The 20,314-nt window shown below is 35.4% G+C and overlaps 1 protein-coding gene across 1 annotated transcript; it reads left to right on the top strand.

The window, feature by feature from the left end:
- The first annotated feature begins 12,899 nt into the window (after positions 1–12,899).
- Positions 12,900–14,519, top strand: LOC131073341 (DNA damage-repair/toleration protein DRT100-like). The gene is made up of 3 exons (XM_059212665.1): positions 12,900–13,825; positions 13,898–14,369; positions 14,454–14,519. Exons 1-3 carry the CDS (start codon positions 12,900–12,902, stop codon positions 14,517–14,519), a joined length of 1,464 nt encoding a protein of 487 aa, XP_059068648.1.
- The last annotated feature ends 5,795 nt before the right edge of the window (positions 14,520–20,314 follow it).

Here is a 20,314-nt window from a genome sequence, read left to right as displayed (position 1 = left end):
AACTCTTTGATCAAATCCACATCAACATACACATCTGGCATAATTAACTTTGCCATATTTAAATCCCAAGGGTTTGACATCGGGACACCCTTAACCCTATTATTCCAAAAATAATGAAATAGAGCAGTACCAGTCATATGAAGCATGGTCAGGTTTCTGCATTGGCTCCATAAATCTTTCCATGCCAAATCATTTATATTCAAAGCAATGGAAGTCCCTGACAACAAATCTACAAATTCTTCTTTGTATTTCTTATCCTTCTTTTCCTCAGCGGACTTGGGCTTGGAACCTCCACTTGTCATGGCCTTGGGCTTGGAACCTCCAATTCCACTCGCCACCTTGCTCATTTTAGCTGCAGGAGAAAAACTTAACCAATTTTTTGAAATTTACCCAAACCCAACACTCTGAATTCTCCAATATTGTTGTAGAGCTCAATTCACTGGATTACCTCAAAGATAGAATGCATTAATGCAATTATACAAAATCTGGGCTCGATCATGCAATTTATGATATTTGGGCACTGTCACTTCTCTCATTAATTGGCACACTTGCATGAACTAGCTACTATGGCATTAACTCAAAGCTGAAGTACTCGAGCAAAATTTTAATTCATGCCCTTCTATTTGATTGGCGATTGCCATTCAAAACTTTTACAGAACCCTAAAAACAAGTCCACGTGTCAATCCACATCTTTAATCGCACACTCACAACTGGTTATAAAAAATTGGAAAGTAATCAATGAGTTAGCGACAATGATATCAAATCCTCTTAATCACAAGCTCGCAACCCTTTTTACAAATCCTCAAAGAATCTCATGAGTGAGCGATGACCGTTGATCTTAATCAAGCCCTTCAGTCTCAACCTTGCAACAATATTTGTAATATTCTTTCTTTACCTGCGAGCTGGTGACCACTGCAAATCTAATAAAACAACTTATTTCATCGCAAGCTCGCAACTCGAAACTTAACTTGACTTAAACCCTTGCGAGACCGCGACAACAAGACACTTAACCACCATCGCATGCTCGTAACACTTTTTGACTTAAGACTAATAGAACCACGAGCATGCGATGACCAAAAAATTAGACTAACACTTACCTGTCGCCAGATCGTAACATAAAATGCTAAACAACTTCAAAACCTACGAGCAGGCGATGAAACCAACTAAGCTGCGATACCAACCACATTGCATGATTGTAAATTAAAATGACTTAACAATGAACACCTTGCGACCTTGCAATAACATAAAATCATGCCCAATCGCAACCTCGCAACATAAAATGGTCAAGTGCAAAACATCTTGTGAGGTAGCAACAACTAAAATCTCCCAATACTCGCAAGCTCGCGACTTAAATTGACTTAATGATAAAGGACCTGCGAGCTAGTGGTAACCATAAAATCTCAAACTATTTATCTCTTGACCACAGCGACTCAATGAGTACCAACAAAAATCAATGTTTTATGTTAATTACCTTCATAAACAGGTGCGAGCAGTGGCACATAGACCATTAATGACTTACTCGATAAATCTCGCAGCAATAATGAATAGCATCAGACTAATTCGAGACCTCGTGACCAAAGAAATTTCATTAAAAATCTCCAGCTTGCTAACATAAAATGATAACACCAAAAAAACTAGAGACCTCACAATTTAAACCCAAACCAACACTCGCTAACTCGCTACTTAAATTGTTAAACATCAAATTTATCTGTGGGTTAGAGATGAAGCATTAAACATGTCTCATTGTCTGACTAACCATTTGACCACACTTGACATTGACATGGACAAATAAAGAGAGGACAACTTGTATTTTCAATGCATGACAACTTTGGTTTACTAGCCAACTAAGACAAAAAACAAACACAAAACTCTAGTCGCCCTAAACATCATGTTAAGCATTTCATGTAGAATAGTAGAAAGGTTATAATAGTTATGCAATATGAATAATTTTATGGATCTTGTGACACAAATTGTTGCATTTCATGTTCAACATAATGTGGAACCAATTTACTAATAATTCAATTATTTACTAATAATTCAGAAAATAAATTCTAATTGTTTACTAATAATTCAAATTCACAATTAAAAATATGAAATAAGTATCCTTTCTGATTGACAAATTCAAGGAATATAATATCAAAAATCATCAATGAGAACTTTAGTATTGCAAATTGTAATATGACTCAAGAACTGTAGTATAAATACCTATAAACTGACTGCTAATTCACTTCATTGACTCAATCTGAGGCTTCTATATCCCAAATGGACTCAAGATTTGGAAACTAACTAGTTCTAACAGGTTCATCTTCATTCTAAGTTGGGTATTCAAAAATTTCTTCGTCTTCATGCTGACTCTGAGTCTGTGATCCATCATTTGTCTCAGCACTAGCAGTAGCACGACCAACTTTTAAAGTGTTTCACAACCCTCGTCTTTCACACATGGAATTCCAGATTGCAAGTGCCCTATCATATGGAAAATCTCTAACATTATACTAAGTTACAAACAACCTCAAGCAAGTTTCTAAATTTTTGTCTAATTTGTTTCTGATCTTTGATTTCAAAAGCCCTAATGCATTGAAAACTCTCCCATCTTCCACGGACCCCAATATCATTGTTTGACATAAATCAACAAGTTTGAATTATTCTGGTATTGCAATACACAATAATTCACTTTGATCTATCCTTTTCCAAATCCTTGTGATTGATCCAAGTTCAAATAGATTCTCCAAGTCAACCAACTGTTGTTTCATACACAATGCAAAGCATTTACATTGTTTTTCAAGATGATCTGAATTTAAAATTCCTTCTATTGGCTGTCCATTGCAAAATGCATCTTTTGAAAATGTCAATATCAATTCCTCTAGTTTTATATGAAACACCTTTGCATCATTTGGATTATGTCCAATTAAATGCCAAAATTGAGGATACACACAACCCATGGCTTCAAGTATTTCTTCTCATGGGAATCTTTCATGAATCTCAGTTGAAAGTTCATATGCAATAGACTTCAAATTATCACTAATAGATTTAACAATCTTGTCAAAATGTTCCTTTTTAACTGGTAGTGCTCTACCTCGCTTGCCCGTCTTAGATTGGTGCATTGGTATCTGAAATCCTTTTACAAAGACACATAATTCATTTTTTGTATTGAAATGTAAAAAAAAAATTAGCATGATTCAAATCTGTAATTATCTGCCACCTAAAAAATTTGGGCTTTGACCTATTAGATCTTAATATAGACCATCCAGGCCCAAGCATGTCATTTTACATAGAGTTTTGTACTCATTGATATACATAATTCTATCTTGGGGTTTCTTAACATGTTTTTTCATTGAATCCAACATGGAGAGAAGACTATCTAAAGTTAACAGAGTCTCTATATCACTTAACTCATGTAAGAGATCAAGAGCTTTGTCTACTATGAGGTGTTGCTCATACATTAGTCCTCAAGGATTGATATTCTGTTAGAAATCATTTTACTGGTCCATGCAAGGAGATCCATCTGGTCTCAACATCCCAGAGAAGCTTGTTTCCTATTGTAACTCCCTCAGCAAAAATCTAAAATTCTGCAAAATGTTTAGGACTTCGGCAGAAGTATGAGTGGAGCTCGTGGACCAGATGTTCAACTTTTGACACTATAGGGAAATAGCTTACAATTTTATATGCTAAATTTATTCGATGGGCCATGTAGTGAATGCCAACCATGTATGGTGCAATACTTGTTTTTAATCTTGCACAAAGACTAGTCCTCTGACCTTGCATTACTGCAGCTCCATCAGCTCCAACACACACCAACTTCTTGGCAATTGTCAAGTCATCCATACCAGAAATTTCATCCAAAGCTTTCTTAACTTCCAAATATAAATTTTCTGTTGTTGAATTGCCCCTCATTTTATGAACACAGAGTAGATGAGCTCAGAGGACGTGTTCTTTTGTGATATACACATGCATACAGACCCAAGCAGTGTTATCTACCATAGTAACTTCATCTATGGATAATGAAATGAATTTTGACTCTTTTACACTCTCCTATCAATTTTTCTTTTCCACCTTAGCGAGATAGTTTGCCATTTCCCATCCAGCGTTTATTGACCAATGTGACATAGGATAGTGAGGAACATTCAAAAAAGATAATAAATTACTATATTCTAGGAAATCTTTCATAGGACGCCCTCTCGATAGACTATGAAAAATAGCACTCATCTGAACAATCTTTTCCAAGTTTGCATCTTTCACTACATGTTCAAGCCCATCATTGATTGTATTTCCAAATCCACTATTACCAATCAGTGTCATTTTGTGGTTATGCTCTTCATATTCCATGACATACTTAACATGAAGACATTCTTCCTTTAATTTCCATCTTACTACTGGTGTTTCGTTTTTGTCTATGATATGTGTTTTACATAAACCTTACCAATATGCTTTTCTATGGTGTCAAGCTTTAGTTGCATCTTCTTCTCTTTTTTAGTTTTCCAGCTACAAATCTTACACTTGCATTCTGTTGTTTGTTGATCATTATTTGGGACTAGTTCAATGAATATGTAATTTTCTACCCAATCAATCTTAAAGCTCCTTGTCATCTCCCACTCTCGCCCCAGTTTTACTTTCCTTTTTCTTTTCTTCCTACCAAAATCATCTTCAGTACTAGCATTTGCATCCGAGTGAACTATCTCATTGCGTGTATCCCTTAGAACATCTTCTGTTGTGTCAGTATTGTCATCCTCATTTGATGCATTTGACTCAATGACAATCCCACCTTGTGGTGGTGGTGAGCTACTGTGAATGGCTTCTGCAACTGTAGAAGTTGATGGACAACCAAATCCAAAGTAAGACTTTATGGTAGTATCTTTAAGTTTTGGGAATTTTGATGGCCTCCCAATCCCTTCAGTTTCACCGCCCTAAGGATTCTTACACTTGTATGACATCCCAATCCCTTCACCACCCTGAGGAGTCTCACCCATGTCTGACTGTGACATCTTGAGTCTTGACCTCTCACTATGAATTAAAAGTTAAAACTAATACTATCAAGTATGAAGAAATGATTACTCACCTTTATGCCTTCTCAATTCTTAGAATCAGGAATCAGGAATGCCTGGACCTGTGTTGCAGGATTGTAACTCTGGTCGTCCACCCTGCAATAAACTTTGACATTCCAACTCAAATTGTAGAATGTGAATCGAGAGCTCCCAAATTTACTAATCGGACACGAACAAATTGTAAGAGAGTGTTTCAAACTTTCAATTGTATTTATATCAATCCATGATTACATTTTTGGCGAATTGTGCGGGCATTTCAAAATGCATCTTGATTTAAGCGGGGAGAAATGGGTCCTTGAATGCTTATAATGTTTTAATTGATATTAGCGAATTTGGCCAACGCGTGCAATGAACATTTAATTTACTGTTGGCGAATTAGGTCCTGGGTACATGGTCATTTTACTATTTTTGGCGAATAACGGAGGTGATCTAATACCCACGTCTGAGTGATTCCAGGCGAATATTATGGGCATGCATGTCGAACGGTGTGTGGTCAATGGCGAAGCTAGAATACAATGGACCATTAAACCCAAAATTTTGGGTGATTTGACCAATATGTTGCCCCAGACTATTAGCCATTTTCTCAAACAAAAAATGCGGAATTCACCAATTGGCAAAGATTTGCCACTAAAAAACTCTCTAGATATAAATATTTATTTACATATATATATTTTTTCCTTTGTTTTATTTGCATTGGTTCATTTTTTTGATAATTTTGCCATGAACGACTCTGTGTGCAAAATGTGATTTCCATGATGGTTGGATGCATTGCTTTGGATCTTTGTTAGAGTAAAATTGGTTTTTTTCACAATTCCTTATGAGTTTTTTAGGAATGATTTCTTTCTCAATTTGTGATTTCATCTTTTGATTTGGGAGCTTTCTCTTTTAGTGTTTCCAAGAGTCTCTGTGGAAAATTGTAAGGGATTTGAGTCTATAATTCAGTTAATTGATTTAGTTTTCTACTTGATCTTTGTATAATGGATGCTATTGCATCTTTCTAGATAGATTTGGAGTCCAATTTTATACCTTATTATTTTCCCCTTGTTAGTCATGAGTTTATTCTTTTCATTTTTTGAGTTTTAGCTCTTTTTATCATATGTGTGGTTCTGGATGCCATATGTGCGACTCTGAACATAATATGGATGATTCTAGATGCCATATGCACTATTTTGTCATATATGCTATTCTGGGAATCATATGTGCTAAAGTTTGAAATCATATGAGCTAAAAGGCAAGTCATATGCATGAAAAGATAGGTCATATGCACTAATCTACTTAATTTTTGTTAGTTTTCATAGTTTGGTTTAACATGGTTGCTTTTCCGGATTTTGGGCTTTTACTAGAGCCTTTTCATAATTGTTTTGAGTTCTCAGGGATGTCTTATGATGTGGTAATGGTCATTTCATAGTTGATTTTGGATTTGGTAAATTGTTTGGGCTTAACCATTGAGACTTGTGCATAAATGTTTATTTAGACCCAGCCTGATAGATATGCTCCATTGTTGAGGATTTGATGTTATTTGTGGAATTGCTTTGTATGAGCCTTCTTATGTCTTGTTTTTTTGTGTTTACCCTAAGGTATTGGTCCATGGATAGGGAGAGTAGGCTCTTGCATGTGTAGGAGCAGGGTCACGAGCAATAGGCTACTAAGAAGATTCCTTGAAATGGATGCTTAGGGTCTAGACCTGTCATGGGACCACATGAAGAGTTTATGTTTAATTTACAAGTGATAACCATAATAATTTGATTAGTGGGTTGGGTAATTAGGATTCACTTAATCAATGTAATGGAAAGTTTTGGGCCCCAACGCTTAGTCCTAGGGAGGATGTTTTAGAATAAGCTTTGGAAGATTGTTGCAACAGTAAGCCAAACTCCCTTGATTACTCATAGGTTGAGATGGCTCCACATTTCTATCAAGGTGTGTCTTGGCCCCTTTTTTGTGAGGATAGCATGTGATGTCACTCTTTCCCTACATGTGTCCATGATCCTTATGCCCTAAATTATTGGTTCGCCTCTGGGAGTTTATTGATTTATGATTAGCCTTGTGATTTCATTTGATTCATTGTTTATGGTTGTTATCTTTGTGGATGTCATGTTGAGTCCCTTGGTTGTTAGGTATCAGCCTAGGTCTTGAGTGTGAGTTGGAGCCCCATGTCATCTCATAGCATGTGGGGTGGTTCCTTTTGGTTCCATATGGTCAGGTGCTTTGATGCCTTCTTCCATTGGAATGTTCTTTATTGGATGGTAGTGTGCGTGGATATGGATTCTATGATTTTTCATTATGCGGATAGTTGTGGAGTTGATTTCTTTGCATTTTAAATAGTATATTATATCATGATGATATTATAAATGTAAAAGAGACTATGTACTTGTTCCATGTATTCTTATGCAATAGGACATGATGATGTAGTAGTTTTGACTATGATCTTGTAATGGATTAAGATGTTGTATTCATTGTATGGTACATGTTGTAAGAATGTTCATTATGTACAAAAGAGTTTGAGATATATGGGAATAAGATTTGAAATGGTTAGTCATGTGTATCCTTATTGTAGAACATGGTGTTATGAAATAATCTTATCATAGGTAATCTTATTTGGAAAGTAAACTAGTATTTGTTGTATAGTCTTTGAATATGCTTATGTATATGTTTATCTTGATACAATGTATGATGAATTTAAGGAGGGAAATGAACTAGATATTTTATATGTTAGTTAGTAGAATTTATATTCATATTGAGTTAGATGGTTAGTGGAGAAATGGGGATTAGGAACATATGGTTTGGTGCTTTAAAATGAACCTTAGAGAGTTAATGGGAGTATGATAGGATATGTGTTTGATAGTTCATGATCCTTGTGATAAGATAGATAGTAATTAATTGGGAAATGAATGTAGTTTTTGATTAGGATAAATAGGTTTTGAAGGGGCCCCGAAACCCTTTACATCAAAGGGCTACCAACAAAAAATAGATGAGAGATTTTGGCAGTAACCATAGGTTTTTAGAAAGGACCTGAAACCTTCCCAACTTACGAGCATCTAGATCCCAAGACAAGAGTTTCAAAAGAAACAAACAGAGACACACAACAACTACCACATAACCAAACACCGACCAAACATCAGGAATGCAACATTACAATCTGGCTGGCTAAACTAACAACTCAAGACAACAACCTCAAAAGGTATAGATTGAGGGTATATCAGGCACCCTAAGACAAATAGTAGGGTTTTCATAGGCTCCTATAACGTATAACAGCTTCTTCAGACCACTACAACAGCCTGGTCCTAACCAAAAATAAGAACTCATGGCCAAACTAGGCCCTTAAAAACTTTCAGCATCCAGTCCATCCTTAACAAGAACAAGAAACATGAGGGTTTTCCAGGCTCCCCCAACCAAGATAGTGGGTTTTATAAGGGTCCCACAACCAAAAGTAGGGTTTTACAGGCTCGCTCAACCATGATCATGGGTTTTACAAGGCTCCCACAACCTGCAGACAACAAAGGGTTTTGGAAGGCTCCAAAAAACCTTAATCGAAAAGAAAAAACCTAAACTAAACCAAAACTAAATAGAAGCCAATCTGGGATCTTGAAGATCAATAGCATTTAGCAAGCCCCTCAAACACCAGAAGCCAGAAGGGTTTTGATAGGCTCCCTCAACCCATAAAGTAAACCAGGAAAGAAACCAGACCTAACTTAGAAGAGCCTCAAGAAAGTTTGAAAAGGCAGCCTCAACCAGCAACACAAGCAACCGCAGTTGAAAAGCTCCCTCACCCCATCTCTCAACCTCCATAGGAGAAATATCCACCTCAATAGGATAAGGAAGAAGACAAACCAACAACTTGGAAAGAACACATGCAGCAAGCAAGAAGAAGTCGACCCACTCCCCCACACCTATTCTCCACCTCAATAAGAGACATGGTCACCTCAGTAAGACAATGAGGAGACTAGAACAACAACCCGATCAAACCTCTCAACACCCAGAACACAAGCCATATCTCCACCTCTATAGGAGAGAAAACACCCACATAAATGAGGCCCAAAGGACATGGTAGAGGAGCATAAAAGCCCCCAACCAAGAAGACCTAAGGGACAAAACACACCTAGATCTAAAAGACTCCACTAGAACAAAAGAGCCACTAGAAGACAGGGGAAACTGGAAAGTTGAAACCCCCAACGATGCTTGAGAAAAGGTAGATCAATACCAAAATCTGCAAAGAACTTCATCTTAGTGCTAATAATGCCATCAACCACAAGATCAACCTTCACAAAGAAACTCTCCTCCCCTCCACACCCAATCCCTGAGACAAATACCGCTAAAACCCTTGCTCTCTTGAACCCAAACCCAAGCAAGGCAAAATGGAAACACGATAGCAAACAAAAGAGGCTACAAGCTCTGGGCAAATCTGTATTGCCAAACAAGACCAACAAACCAGACAAACTCCACACCAACCCAACACGATGCAAAGGAAGAAACCACTCGCTCCAACCAAGATGCCAACAGACAGAGCTGAGAGAAAAGAAGGGCAAAAAATAGGTAGAATCTCCATCTGGTTCTCCATCATCACCTTCCCCTGCTTCTGCCCCCGCAACCCTAGCTGCCCCTTCTCTTCCTCCTATGTACTCCATTATTTAGATTATTAACAATGTGGGGAAATGAATGTAGTTATTATAATAGATGTTAATGGTTTATGATATGGATGTGTTATGTGTTGGTGATATTAAGTAATGACATTGAGGTGCCCTAGGAAATGATTGTTAGAGAGATGTAATGTTATTTCCGCTTGCGTTATATGTTGCTATGATTATGGTTATGTTCATGATGTTTTTAATCATTCATGCAGATGTTAATTTATGATCTTGAGTAATGATAGTTTATTATGTTGCATTAGTAGGTGTTTAAATTTTTTTAATTATCTCTATTTGTTAGTTAGTTTAGTTATTTTTCTCTAGGGTATTTTGGTGGGTATTACAATGCAAGTGATATTGATATTTTAGAAACTAAATCGGATAGAGATAAAATGTGATAGGGAGACAAATGGACCCAACTTGAACTTAACAATACAAGACCCTTTGAGACTTTACAAACTGCCTCAATGTATTGACAAAGAAAAATCATTGCAAAACTACCACCTTGCTGCCATATTGATAGACCCTTACACAGTCACTCATAACTTTTGTAAATGAAAAAATTTATTCGATCGCTCCAGTGAAAGTCTTCATAACTTGGTTATACAAAACATATCCAAAAATAAGCAAAATCCAATGGTGGAAATGTGAGATATGGCTCCTGTATTAGGACTGTACTTTCTGCAATAGTCTGCCCCTAAAATTTCAGACCTTTACTCCCACAATGCACATGCCATCTTGTGCATGGCCTCCTGAGACTAAATATTATGAAAATATACAATATAATATACCATCATACCCATTTTTGGGTTTATATCAATTTGGAATAAAATATACAACATTTTCATGCTCTTTATTAACCCTATGGCAAGGATATGACTGTTTTCACAAGAAATTAGACATCTTCACCAAAACAAAACCAAATCCAAAATAAACTTAGTTAATTATAGAAACATCTCCAACCATGAAGGAATGAAAACTAATTCATAAAAGCACTCAATACAATGGAAAATCAGACTGTTCTATGTGGAAACCTGGAAAATACACATGAAAATCATATTTTTATTGCTTCAAAACTCCAAACCTGATCAAAAAACCTTTACCAACCACCAAAAATGATTAAATTTCATCCATTTATAACCCTCAAGGCATTCTAGGTCAAAATCCAACCTAAAACCAACTTATAACTAACTTATGACAACTTTTTGCATTCTTGACAACTTTTTGACAACAAAAAGTTGCTGCAAAGTTGTCAAGTTTGACAACTATGTATGTCAACTTGCCAAAACTATATATAAAACTTCTAAAACATTAAAATGGTCATTAGATGACCTTATAAACATATTTTATCCATCTAAACACACTTCTATCCCAAAAACCCAATTTTAGCCTTTTCTAGGCCTAATTGCTCAAAATGGCAATTTTACACTTTTTGACCATTACATTGCATTTCACTACATTTTATGGCTCACATGACCATGTTACATCATTTAAAGACCTTATAGGTCTTGTTTGTCTTCATTTTTCATCAAATCCTCCATAGGGCCTATCAGTGACCCTGCTCCACCTTGTCTTCCTGGGTGCTCCTGCACCAAAATGTATGTGATTGCACTAAAATTGGAAATATACATTAAAAAAATTCACTACAAACCTCAATATTGAACATGTTACAATGAATTTACCATGGAAGGATGTGGATACAACTCAATAGCATAATAATATGGTATTTTGATAATATGATTCAATAGTGCAATGTTGAATAAAAGACTTGATTATTGAATTATTAGTGTGATGTGACATTTATATATTTTTAAAATACCAAATAAATGAAGATGATATAATCAAAGACCAAGAGTTAACTAAATTGGTTATGGAGACAAGTAAAAAGGTTGGAGAAGGTGACTTAAAATAATTAAGAAAAAAAATTATTTTGAGCTCCTAGGAAAATACAATAATGAGTTAATTTATTAAATAGATAATTAGAAGAAAAAGTTTCTAATTAGAAGAACAAGTTAACTTGTGTGGATGTACTTATAAATATGTATTTATTTAGTCATGATTAGCTCACACTAATTAAATAGTTAAATATTTTTTAATTGATTGATTAATTGTCGATATTGGTATAGTATGATGGTTGAGTTGTGGTGTTGTTCTTGCCACCAAGGCCAAAATTCATTGTGGTGCTATTATTGAATGTTTACATGGGGATGAGATTCCCCATTTGTGACTTCATCGGTTCATATCTACAAGTGAAAAACTTAGATCATACAACAACTTAGCATGCAATTTGAAAATTTTCATCTTTTATTTGGCTCATAATGACTAAAAGGATGGAAATGTTTGTCCACCAAAATTTAAATTTTTAAAAATAAAATTTATATTTATATTTTAAATTACTAATTGCTTTAGATCAATCACATAATTTGTAAGTCTAAACATTCTCAAAATCAAACTCAAATCAAATCATTTGCCAACTTTGAATAAAATACATCATTTTACACATTAATTATTATATAAAAACCAAAATAATTAAAATAAATAAAAATTCTTATAACAAAATGTATTTATAATCTATTGGTGACATGCCTACTCAAGCTAGAAGTAATCTATTTGAAAAAATGCATTTTAAGAAAAAATTTGTCAATGCCAATGAATTATGAGAATGGTATCCAATGCAAGCTTTATTCGAATAGAACGAATAGAACTTTCATGTGGATCCTCCCTTGCTTGCAGCTTTACAACACCTCACTGTTATTTTTATAGAAACTCAAACAAGTGGGCTCATTCACCTTTATACGTGTGCAACGACTTTGATTAAAAAGGAAAACCCTATAAAGCACATGGAGATGATCGTGCATTGGGTATTTTATCCATCTTAATCTCAAGGTCTGTAAATTTTCGTTGACTTCCTCCAAATTAAATGTTTAAAACTCTATCATGTTAATTATTATCATAGCAAATAAACTACCAGATCTAAAACGTGGAGGAAACAATGAAGAATGGGGTTTTGAAGTGAACTCTACTTAAAATCTACATTTTCCAATAATAAAACAACTAATATACATTGACAACTAATTACTATCGACTAAAATTTATCTTGCATTGAGTGTAATTCAAGAATCACAAGCGTACCATGCACAACCCTGTGTTTATTTTTAAATTCCGTGGCTTCTCTATAAATGCAGACGAGCTAATCTTCTTCATTCAGAACAACTTTTAACATTAATCTTGGGAATCCATGGGCTCTGTAATACAGCTCTTAGCGTTGCTTTCAGTATATGCTCTGTGTTTAAGTCGAGTCTCAGCAGACACGCAATGCAACGAAGCAGACAGAAAAGCCCTGCTGAAAATCAAGGCAGGCATTACACAAGATCCGACGGGTGCCCTGAGTTCGTGGGGAAGAAAAGCCGATTGCTGCAAGGGCAGCTGGAACGGAGTGAGCTGTGATGTCAACACAGGCAAAGTAACAATGATCCAACTGGCCCCGTCAGATCCATCTAACACCAGCCTCTACATGGTCGGCACGCTCTCCAAATCCATCGGCGATCTCACAGAGCTTGTCTACTTGCAACTTCCGAGGTGGAAAAACATCACCGGGAAAATCCCCAGTTCAATCGCCCGCCTGCAACATCTCGACCTGCTCGATCTCGCGGACAACGATTTCTTCGGCAAAATGCCGTCTTGGATACCGAAGCTGAGCAAACTGAGGGTACTCAGCCTGAGCCGAAACAGGCTACGGGGAGTCGTCCCGCCGGCCATTACAACGATGAGCAATCTGGCGGTGCTGGAAATCGAAGAAAATCAGATAACCGGCACAATCCCCCAGGCAATGGGGAATCTGAGCCGGCTGGATATTGTCAGACTGAACAACAATCTCTTATACGGTCCTCTGCCCGAGTCCATCGGCTCCGTCCAAACTCTCTTTCTGTTCGACGTCTCGTATAACGCACTGGTAGGCAGCATTCCTTCTTCTTACGGAAACCTTTCGTATATTGGTTTGCTGTACTTGAACAACAACAAGCTGGCCTATACAATTCCTTCCTCGCTCGGTCGTTTGAGGAAACTGTCGAGGCTGGAATTGGAGGATAACCAGCTGACGGGCTACATTCCGGCATCCCTGGGCAACCTTTCAATGTTGAGCTATCTGGATCTTTCCAGAAATTTTCTGGAAGGCCCTATCCCGGCCTCTTTTTCTCTCTTGAGCTTTCTGTTTACTTTCAAGGTCTCCGGAAATAGGCTCACGAACCCGCTTCCGTCTTTGCCTTCACTTCCCCCCTTCTTGGACTTGTCTTACAATGAATTCAAGCTGGGTAATTCTATTCCCACCTGGATCACGAATTCGAGCTACGGGCTCGAGATCAGTTTGGCTGGGTGTGGGATCGACATGCGGCTCCAGGACTGGAAGCCCAGGCTCGAGGACTGGCCGGCCGCCCAGGATTTCCTTTCGGTCGATCTCTCTGCCAACAATATAAGCGGCAGTGCAGTCGAGTTTTTCAAAGCCATGACGTTCTTGCGCCACGCAAATTTGTCAAACAATCAGCTCAGCTGTGACTTCTCCAGCGGAGTCGATTTCTCCCGCTGGCTGCAGACGCTCGATCTCCATTCCAATCAGCTCTATGGAAGCATTCCTGCTTCTATTGCCAAGTTGACTGATTTGATGACTTTAGATCTGTCAAAGAATGGGCTTACTGGAAAAATTCCGGGAGAGATGTTAAATCTAAAGAATTTGACCCGACTGAACGTGAGCTATAATAACCTGTGTGGAGAAATTCCTCAAGGGAAGCCACTGAACGAGTTTCCTGTGTCTTCGTATTCCCAGAATAAGTGTCTTTGTGGATTGCCTCTTGGGCCTTGTTAGTAATCTCTGTACCTTCTCATAATAAAGAACCATATCACACATATTGGTATGAGTATGAGTGTTGATTGTTATACTTGGTTTGCCTCGATCTATTTTCAAATTTGACATTATTTATGTAGTGGGAGTTCATAAATATATATGTTTTTTAATCATAGGTTTTATACGGTTGGATTTAACCAGCATATTCTGTAAAACTGCAATCACAAACTCCATGAATAAAACAGCTGGGTTTAAATAGCACATTCTAAGTGTTAGACTGTTTAGGTGGCTGATGTGGGCCCTTTTGACCTGTCTTGTTTGTCGTTTCTCGATGTCGTTGTTGTCGTTATGGTTCCCTCGGTAAATTTAATTCTTTTTAACTGTTTTTCATGCCCGCATGATCTCAGTTTGGACAATTAGGATTGTCGTCTGAACAGTGTTCATTTGCTTCCATAGTCATGACCTATGCCAAAATGGGAGCTTTTGAATAGGGTATAGAAGTTCATCAAAACATAAATGTAGGGGCATTATTCAGCTATTACAATTGGAAATATTCTAGTAGACATGTTTGTAAAATGTGGAAGCATAGACAAGGCATGCGAACTCTTTGACAGGATGTCTTGTTGAATGGTATGATTGTAGGATATGCACAAAATGCAATTTGTTGAAAAGGATTTAAAAACTTTCAATCAAATGTAATCATTGGTTAAATGTAATCATTGGTTTTATTGATTCCATCACCATTTTCTATATTGTCTCCTTCATTTCCTCTACAAAGAAGACAACATCTACAAAAATAGAAGATATATTTGTGTTCACTTTATATTAATGGTCCATGACCATAAATGGCTCACAAAAAGAAAGTTTAATGGCATGCACATTTATGATCAAGTTTGTTATGAACACCTTGTTCGACCAAAAATTAAAGATGCCTATTTTGATTTTCTTGGTAAGTAGTGTTGCATTTGAATCCATGATTGAAGGCAAAGAAACCAAAGACCAAATTGACATTATGTATATTGGTTGGAAGAATCTAGAATTTCAACTGTCATCATTATTTGGAAATGAATTGGTTCTCTAGATGGTACGAGAAGTTATGTTTCAGATGCTTAGCATTCCTCTATTCAATTTCATTAGTAATGGCATTGCAGAGATGAACATATGTTATAAGATGCCATTATCTAAGAGGTCATGAATTGGTTAAATCAAATCATGCCTTATTTTCTTATTTTATAACAACTGTTTAAAAGCTTTCAATGAGGTGTGAGAATCCATAGTAATTTGAAACTCTGGCATATTGAAATTTGTTAGGTTAAGCAGTATGTGTTAGAATATTATTCACTTTTCAAATTGGCGAAGCTCTTTTCTTGATCGCCTTGATAACTATTATAGAATCTCCTTATATTTGGACTTTTGTAATTTTAAATTGAACACAATTTTGCAATCTTATTATTGCTTTAATGTTGGTTATTTCTGAAAAATTTCTTGATGTAACTTTCATTAATCATCATAAAGAAATTATGATTAAGCATAAATTTTAAAGGAAAAAACTTTCTATTAGATGCACTATCAAAATTAAACTTGAACTATTTATTTGGTCTTGAAGTCTACTTGAGTCCATCTCAAGGATTATGGGAAGAATTAACTCTATTACACCAAATAACTAAAAAAGAACAAATAAATATAATATTTACTACCCTCTACCAAAAAATGTATATATACAACTAAAAGTAAAGGTAAGAATAATTGAATATTTATCTGCATTTATTTGATTTTTATATTTATGTTTTGTAGATTGTAATTGCAATTCACTCTATTTCATAATTGTCTTGATTGAGTAAAATGGGGGTAATAAGCCCACCACACAATACAAAACAACTAAAACCTTCTCATATGGAATACGAGGATGGGCTCAGAGGCTATTTTTTTATAATTCAGATGTGAGAGCAATGGGAGTGTCTTTTCTCTTCAAGCTATTTCTAAGAGTATCATGAGTATATGTATGGCTAGTAGCACGTTTGAAAGGAATAACTAAACTTTTGGTGGATAACAGGTATGAACTTGTGGGTAACCAAGGTGATGTATTAAAATATTCAAACTAGGGTGTCAAGCAAGGAAAATAAAAAGAACAATATAAATTTTTTGTCATTATCTTTTCAATTTTAACCAAAAAAATAACACACAAGTTAATTAAAAGAGAATTTATTGAGTTGTTTGACAAAGTAGGTAGGATAAAAGATATTACATGCGTGTGTAAATAAAATTTAGATCACGAGATGTAGGATGGGATTTGTATTTACTAGAATAGTGAGGGTTTTCCTTCACAATTTTAGGGAAGCAACAATTTAAATAACAAGGGTTTTCCTATGATTAGTAGTTCCCACCTCCTTTACTAGCTTAGCAATAGAGGGAGTTGAAGTATCCACACTCTTTGAAGTATTTGGTGTAATCATAGGTTGGGGAAGATAAATTAAATAGGTGGAGATATTAGAGTTGGATAATTTAACCATGGTGAATAGGAAAACTTGGTCTTGTTGTGAATAACTTCCACCACTAACTATTGTAAGGAACTAAGAATGAAGAGAGAGAAATTAAGAACCAAGACATGTTGTAAATGGTTTCAAATAGAGATATGGTAGGAAAAAATACAACCATACCTACACTTGAGGGTGAAGTAATTTATGAGATCGATTCTCACTTCGCCCCAATGTCTAGGTAGGGTGACCCTTCTATAACCATTTTGGAACCTTTCCACCTTCTCTACTCCTTAGAGAAAACAATTCATTACTATATAAAGAGCAATATCCCATTCAAATTCACTTTTTAGTATTTTATCAACAATTAAATTAGGTATATTTTATAAAAACTCTATTCAAATTATTTTTGATTTTTATTTTAAAATTACAGAAAGAAAATAGACTAAAAAATATACGTTTCACTAGTTTACATCATTTTAGAACTAATTTGATTTAAAAATCTAGATCAATGTTCACCATTTTATTTTTAAAAGTGTGATACAGGGTCCTACTTTTCTACCCAATAGCCATCTCCTACCATACTATTCATTAGGGGCCACCAAGGAAAATATAGCATAGAATCTTTTGCATTGTAAAACAACGCTCAAAATTTTAATTTGAGCCTAAGGGCTCCTTGAGATAAAACATGGGGATGAAAATGGGTCGCAAGATAGAAAAATAAGTTTCTTCTTTATGCAATAGTATACTCTTGCTATTAAATATCCCTTTAATTTCAATCATCGTAACTGTACACACAAAGTGACACATAATCATCTTGGTAGGAATGAATTAAACTAAAGGACTTACCATAAAAATGATTAATGATAAGACAATAACCAAATTCCAATGTAAAGACCATAATTCTAGTGTTGGCGTATTATTTCAACTTTGGTAATTTTTTAATTAATTTTTCATTAAGCTATTTATATTTTATATGAATATTGGAGTGTATTTTACACACTCCCAATCATTAAGATTTATGCCCAAATTAGCTAATCTACTAATAGGCTTGTTACAATATTGACCTTTGAGAACCTTAGTATCAATTTTTTGTCATCAATAATATATGTATAAAATTTATAATGTAAGGAGCTTCAATGACCAATGATGAGTTTTGAGTATCCTTCCAACTATAGGCAGCTAATGTCAAGAGAAACTGATAATTTTATGCCCAAAAATGTAGTAGTAAATTTAGATTCATTAATAATTTTCAAACCAATAAGCCTAGAATAAGTAGTAGCTAAGTTCTCTTCATTCCTAATAATCCATCTAGCACTATCCTTAATAAGGTTGCCTTTGAATGTGCCATCAAAATTTGAATTTGCCTAACTCGATAGAGGAGAGATTCAAAGAGTAGCCTTCTTGTGGTTTTGTTTAAAGAAGTTCATTGAAGTTAAATTATTTCTCAATTCTCCATTTCTAGCCACTCCATATTCTAGGCTTGAAGATGAGACAATAGCCATTTTGATATTAGTAGACATAATATTGTAGATATATGATTTCCATTGTCCATCATAGTGTTAAAATGAATAGCTTCAGGAATCAGCTATGTGAATTTTTTTCTCAACGTTTCGCATCAAATTCCATGATCCATTCTATTTTTGTTCTCTTGTTCTACTTTTCTATTCCCGATGATGGATAATGGAGTTTGATCCGAAATGCCGAGAAAAAAAATTCACACAGTTGATTCCTGAAGCTATTCATGTTAAGACATACTATTTTCAATAATCTTTTGGTTGATAACATTGACAATCTCCAAAAGTTTATATTTAATCTCTAAAGATGTAACTATAAATCTTTCATATATTGCAAGTTTTGTTTTTTTTTAAATGAGAGAAGGAGGCATGAGAAGTGTGTCGGAAAGATTAAGAGACCATCATGAAGCTGGCCACACTTCAAGGGATCAACCAAGAAACAAACCTACCACAAGATAATGTTGTAGCATGATAAATAATGAATAATGGGGACCAAAATGAAATTATTATGATGAATTGATATGATAAAATGTACAAACAATCCTTGCTTATATAGGAAAGAGATGATGAGGTAGGTAGAACTATCCTTGATACAAAACTAAATGCATGATGCATTATGAAACTAATATTAAATAATGAGCTATAACTCATCTCTATCTAGAATGAAACCTGAGATAGCTAACATGAACAATATTAAAGGAGAGTTCCATGTGACAACTAAGCTATCCTACTTAAGCTTAACATGTGTGAATAGATTCTAACTAAGAACTAGTTAGGATATGACCTTACTCACACCAAGGTCCCCTTAAATGCAACTTAGGGAGAAAAAATATTATGCAAATGATGTAAGACTAATATGAAGATGCAATAAATGAGTCTCGACCACTAAGCCATGTTAGGCACCCGTGGACAACTAATCTCTTACAAATAGAAAAAATGAGGAAACCTCATGGGACAAAACTCCTCTCCAGAAAAGAGATAATGCAAACAAAGATAACTGATAGGATGAGCAACCAATGGAGGTATCAACAGTAATACACCCCAAGAACTACATCCATCAAGATAATATAATTGATGTCTCTAGTGACATAAGAGATAAAGTGAGAGACTATGTAGCCCCCCATAGTGGACAATCATCTACAAAAATGGTAAGTGTTTGAAGGAACAACATGATCCAATACTTAAAAACCACTTATCTCCCCTTAGGAAGAAACTATTGAGCACACATGGGACTGAGAGGGGGGGTAAATCAATCTAGAGCGCTTAGTTTCAGGTCTTTAAATTTTTAACCTTAATTATATAATCAAAACACTAATAAATCATGAAAGTGCCAAGAACATAAAAAATATGAATACTAGATTTACATGGAAAACCCAAGCATGGTAAAACTATGATGAGAATAAAAATCACAATATGAATATAACTTATTAGAATGTTGCCTCCATAACCCATGAGAGGAATCACAAAAATAATATGTGCAACCTTGGGGAAAGATACAAATGACTTGTAGAGTTGAAACACATTATCTCAGAGCAAGATACAAAAAGCTACCAAGAGACTCATTATTTTTTGGGAGAGAAAGGAATAGCTATATTGAATGAAACAAGTTTGCTTGATCATGAAATTATCCTTGAACCACTATGTCAATTGACCAAGATCATGGAAAATACATCTAACTTCAAACTCTCTCTCAAAACACTGTCATACGAAATATATTATTATCAAATCTCTTCACAACTAACTTTTGCAGAACCTCAATATCAAATTTGCTTACAAACCATCAAAACCCTTAACTAAGGTGGTCACATATAGAATAAACTATAGT

This window comes from Cryptomeria japonica, chromosome 10 (genome assembly GCF_030272615.1).
Source record: "Cryptomeria japonica chromosome 10, Sugi_1.0, whole genome shotgun sequence".
NCBI lineage: Eukaryota > Viridiplantae > Streptophyta > Pinopsida > Cupressales > Cupressaceae > Cryptomeria > Cryptomeria japonica.
This window is presented reverse-complemented; position numbering and strand designations above follow the sequence as displayed.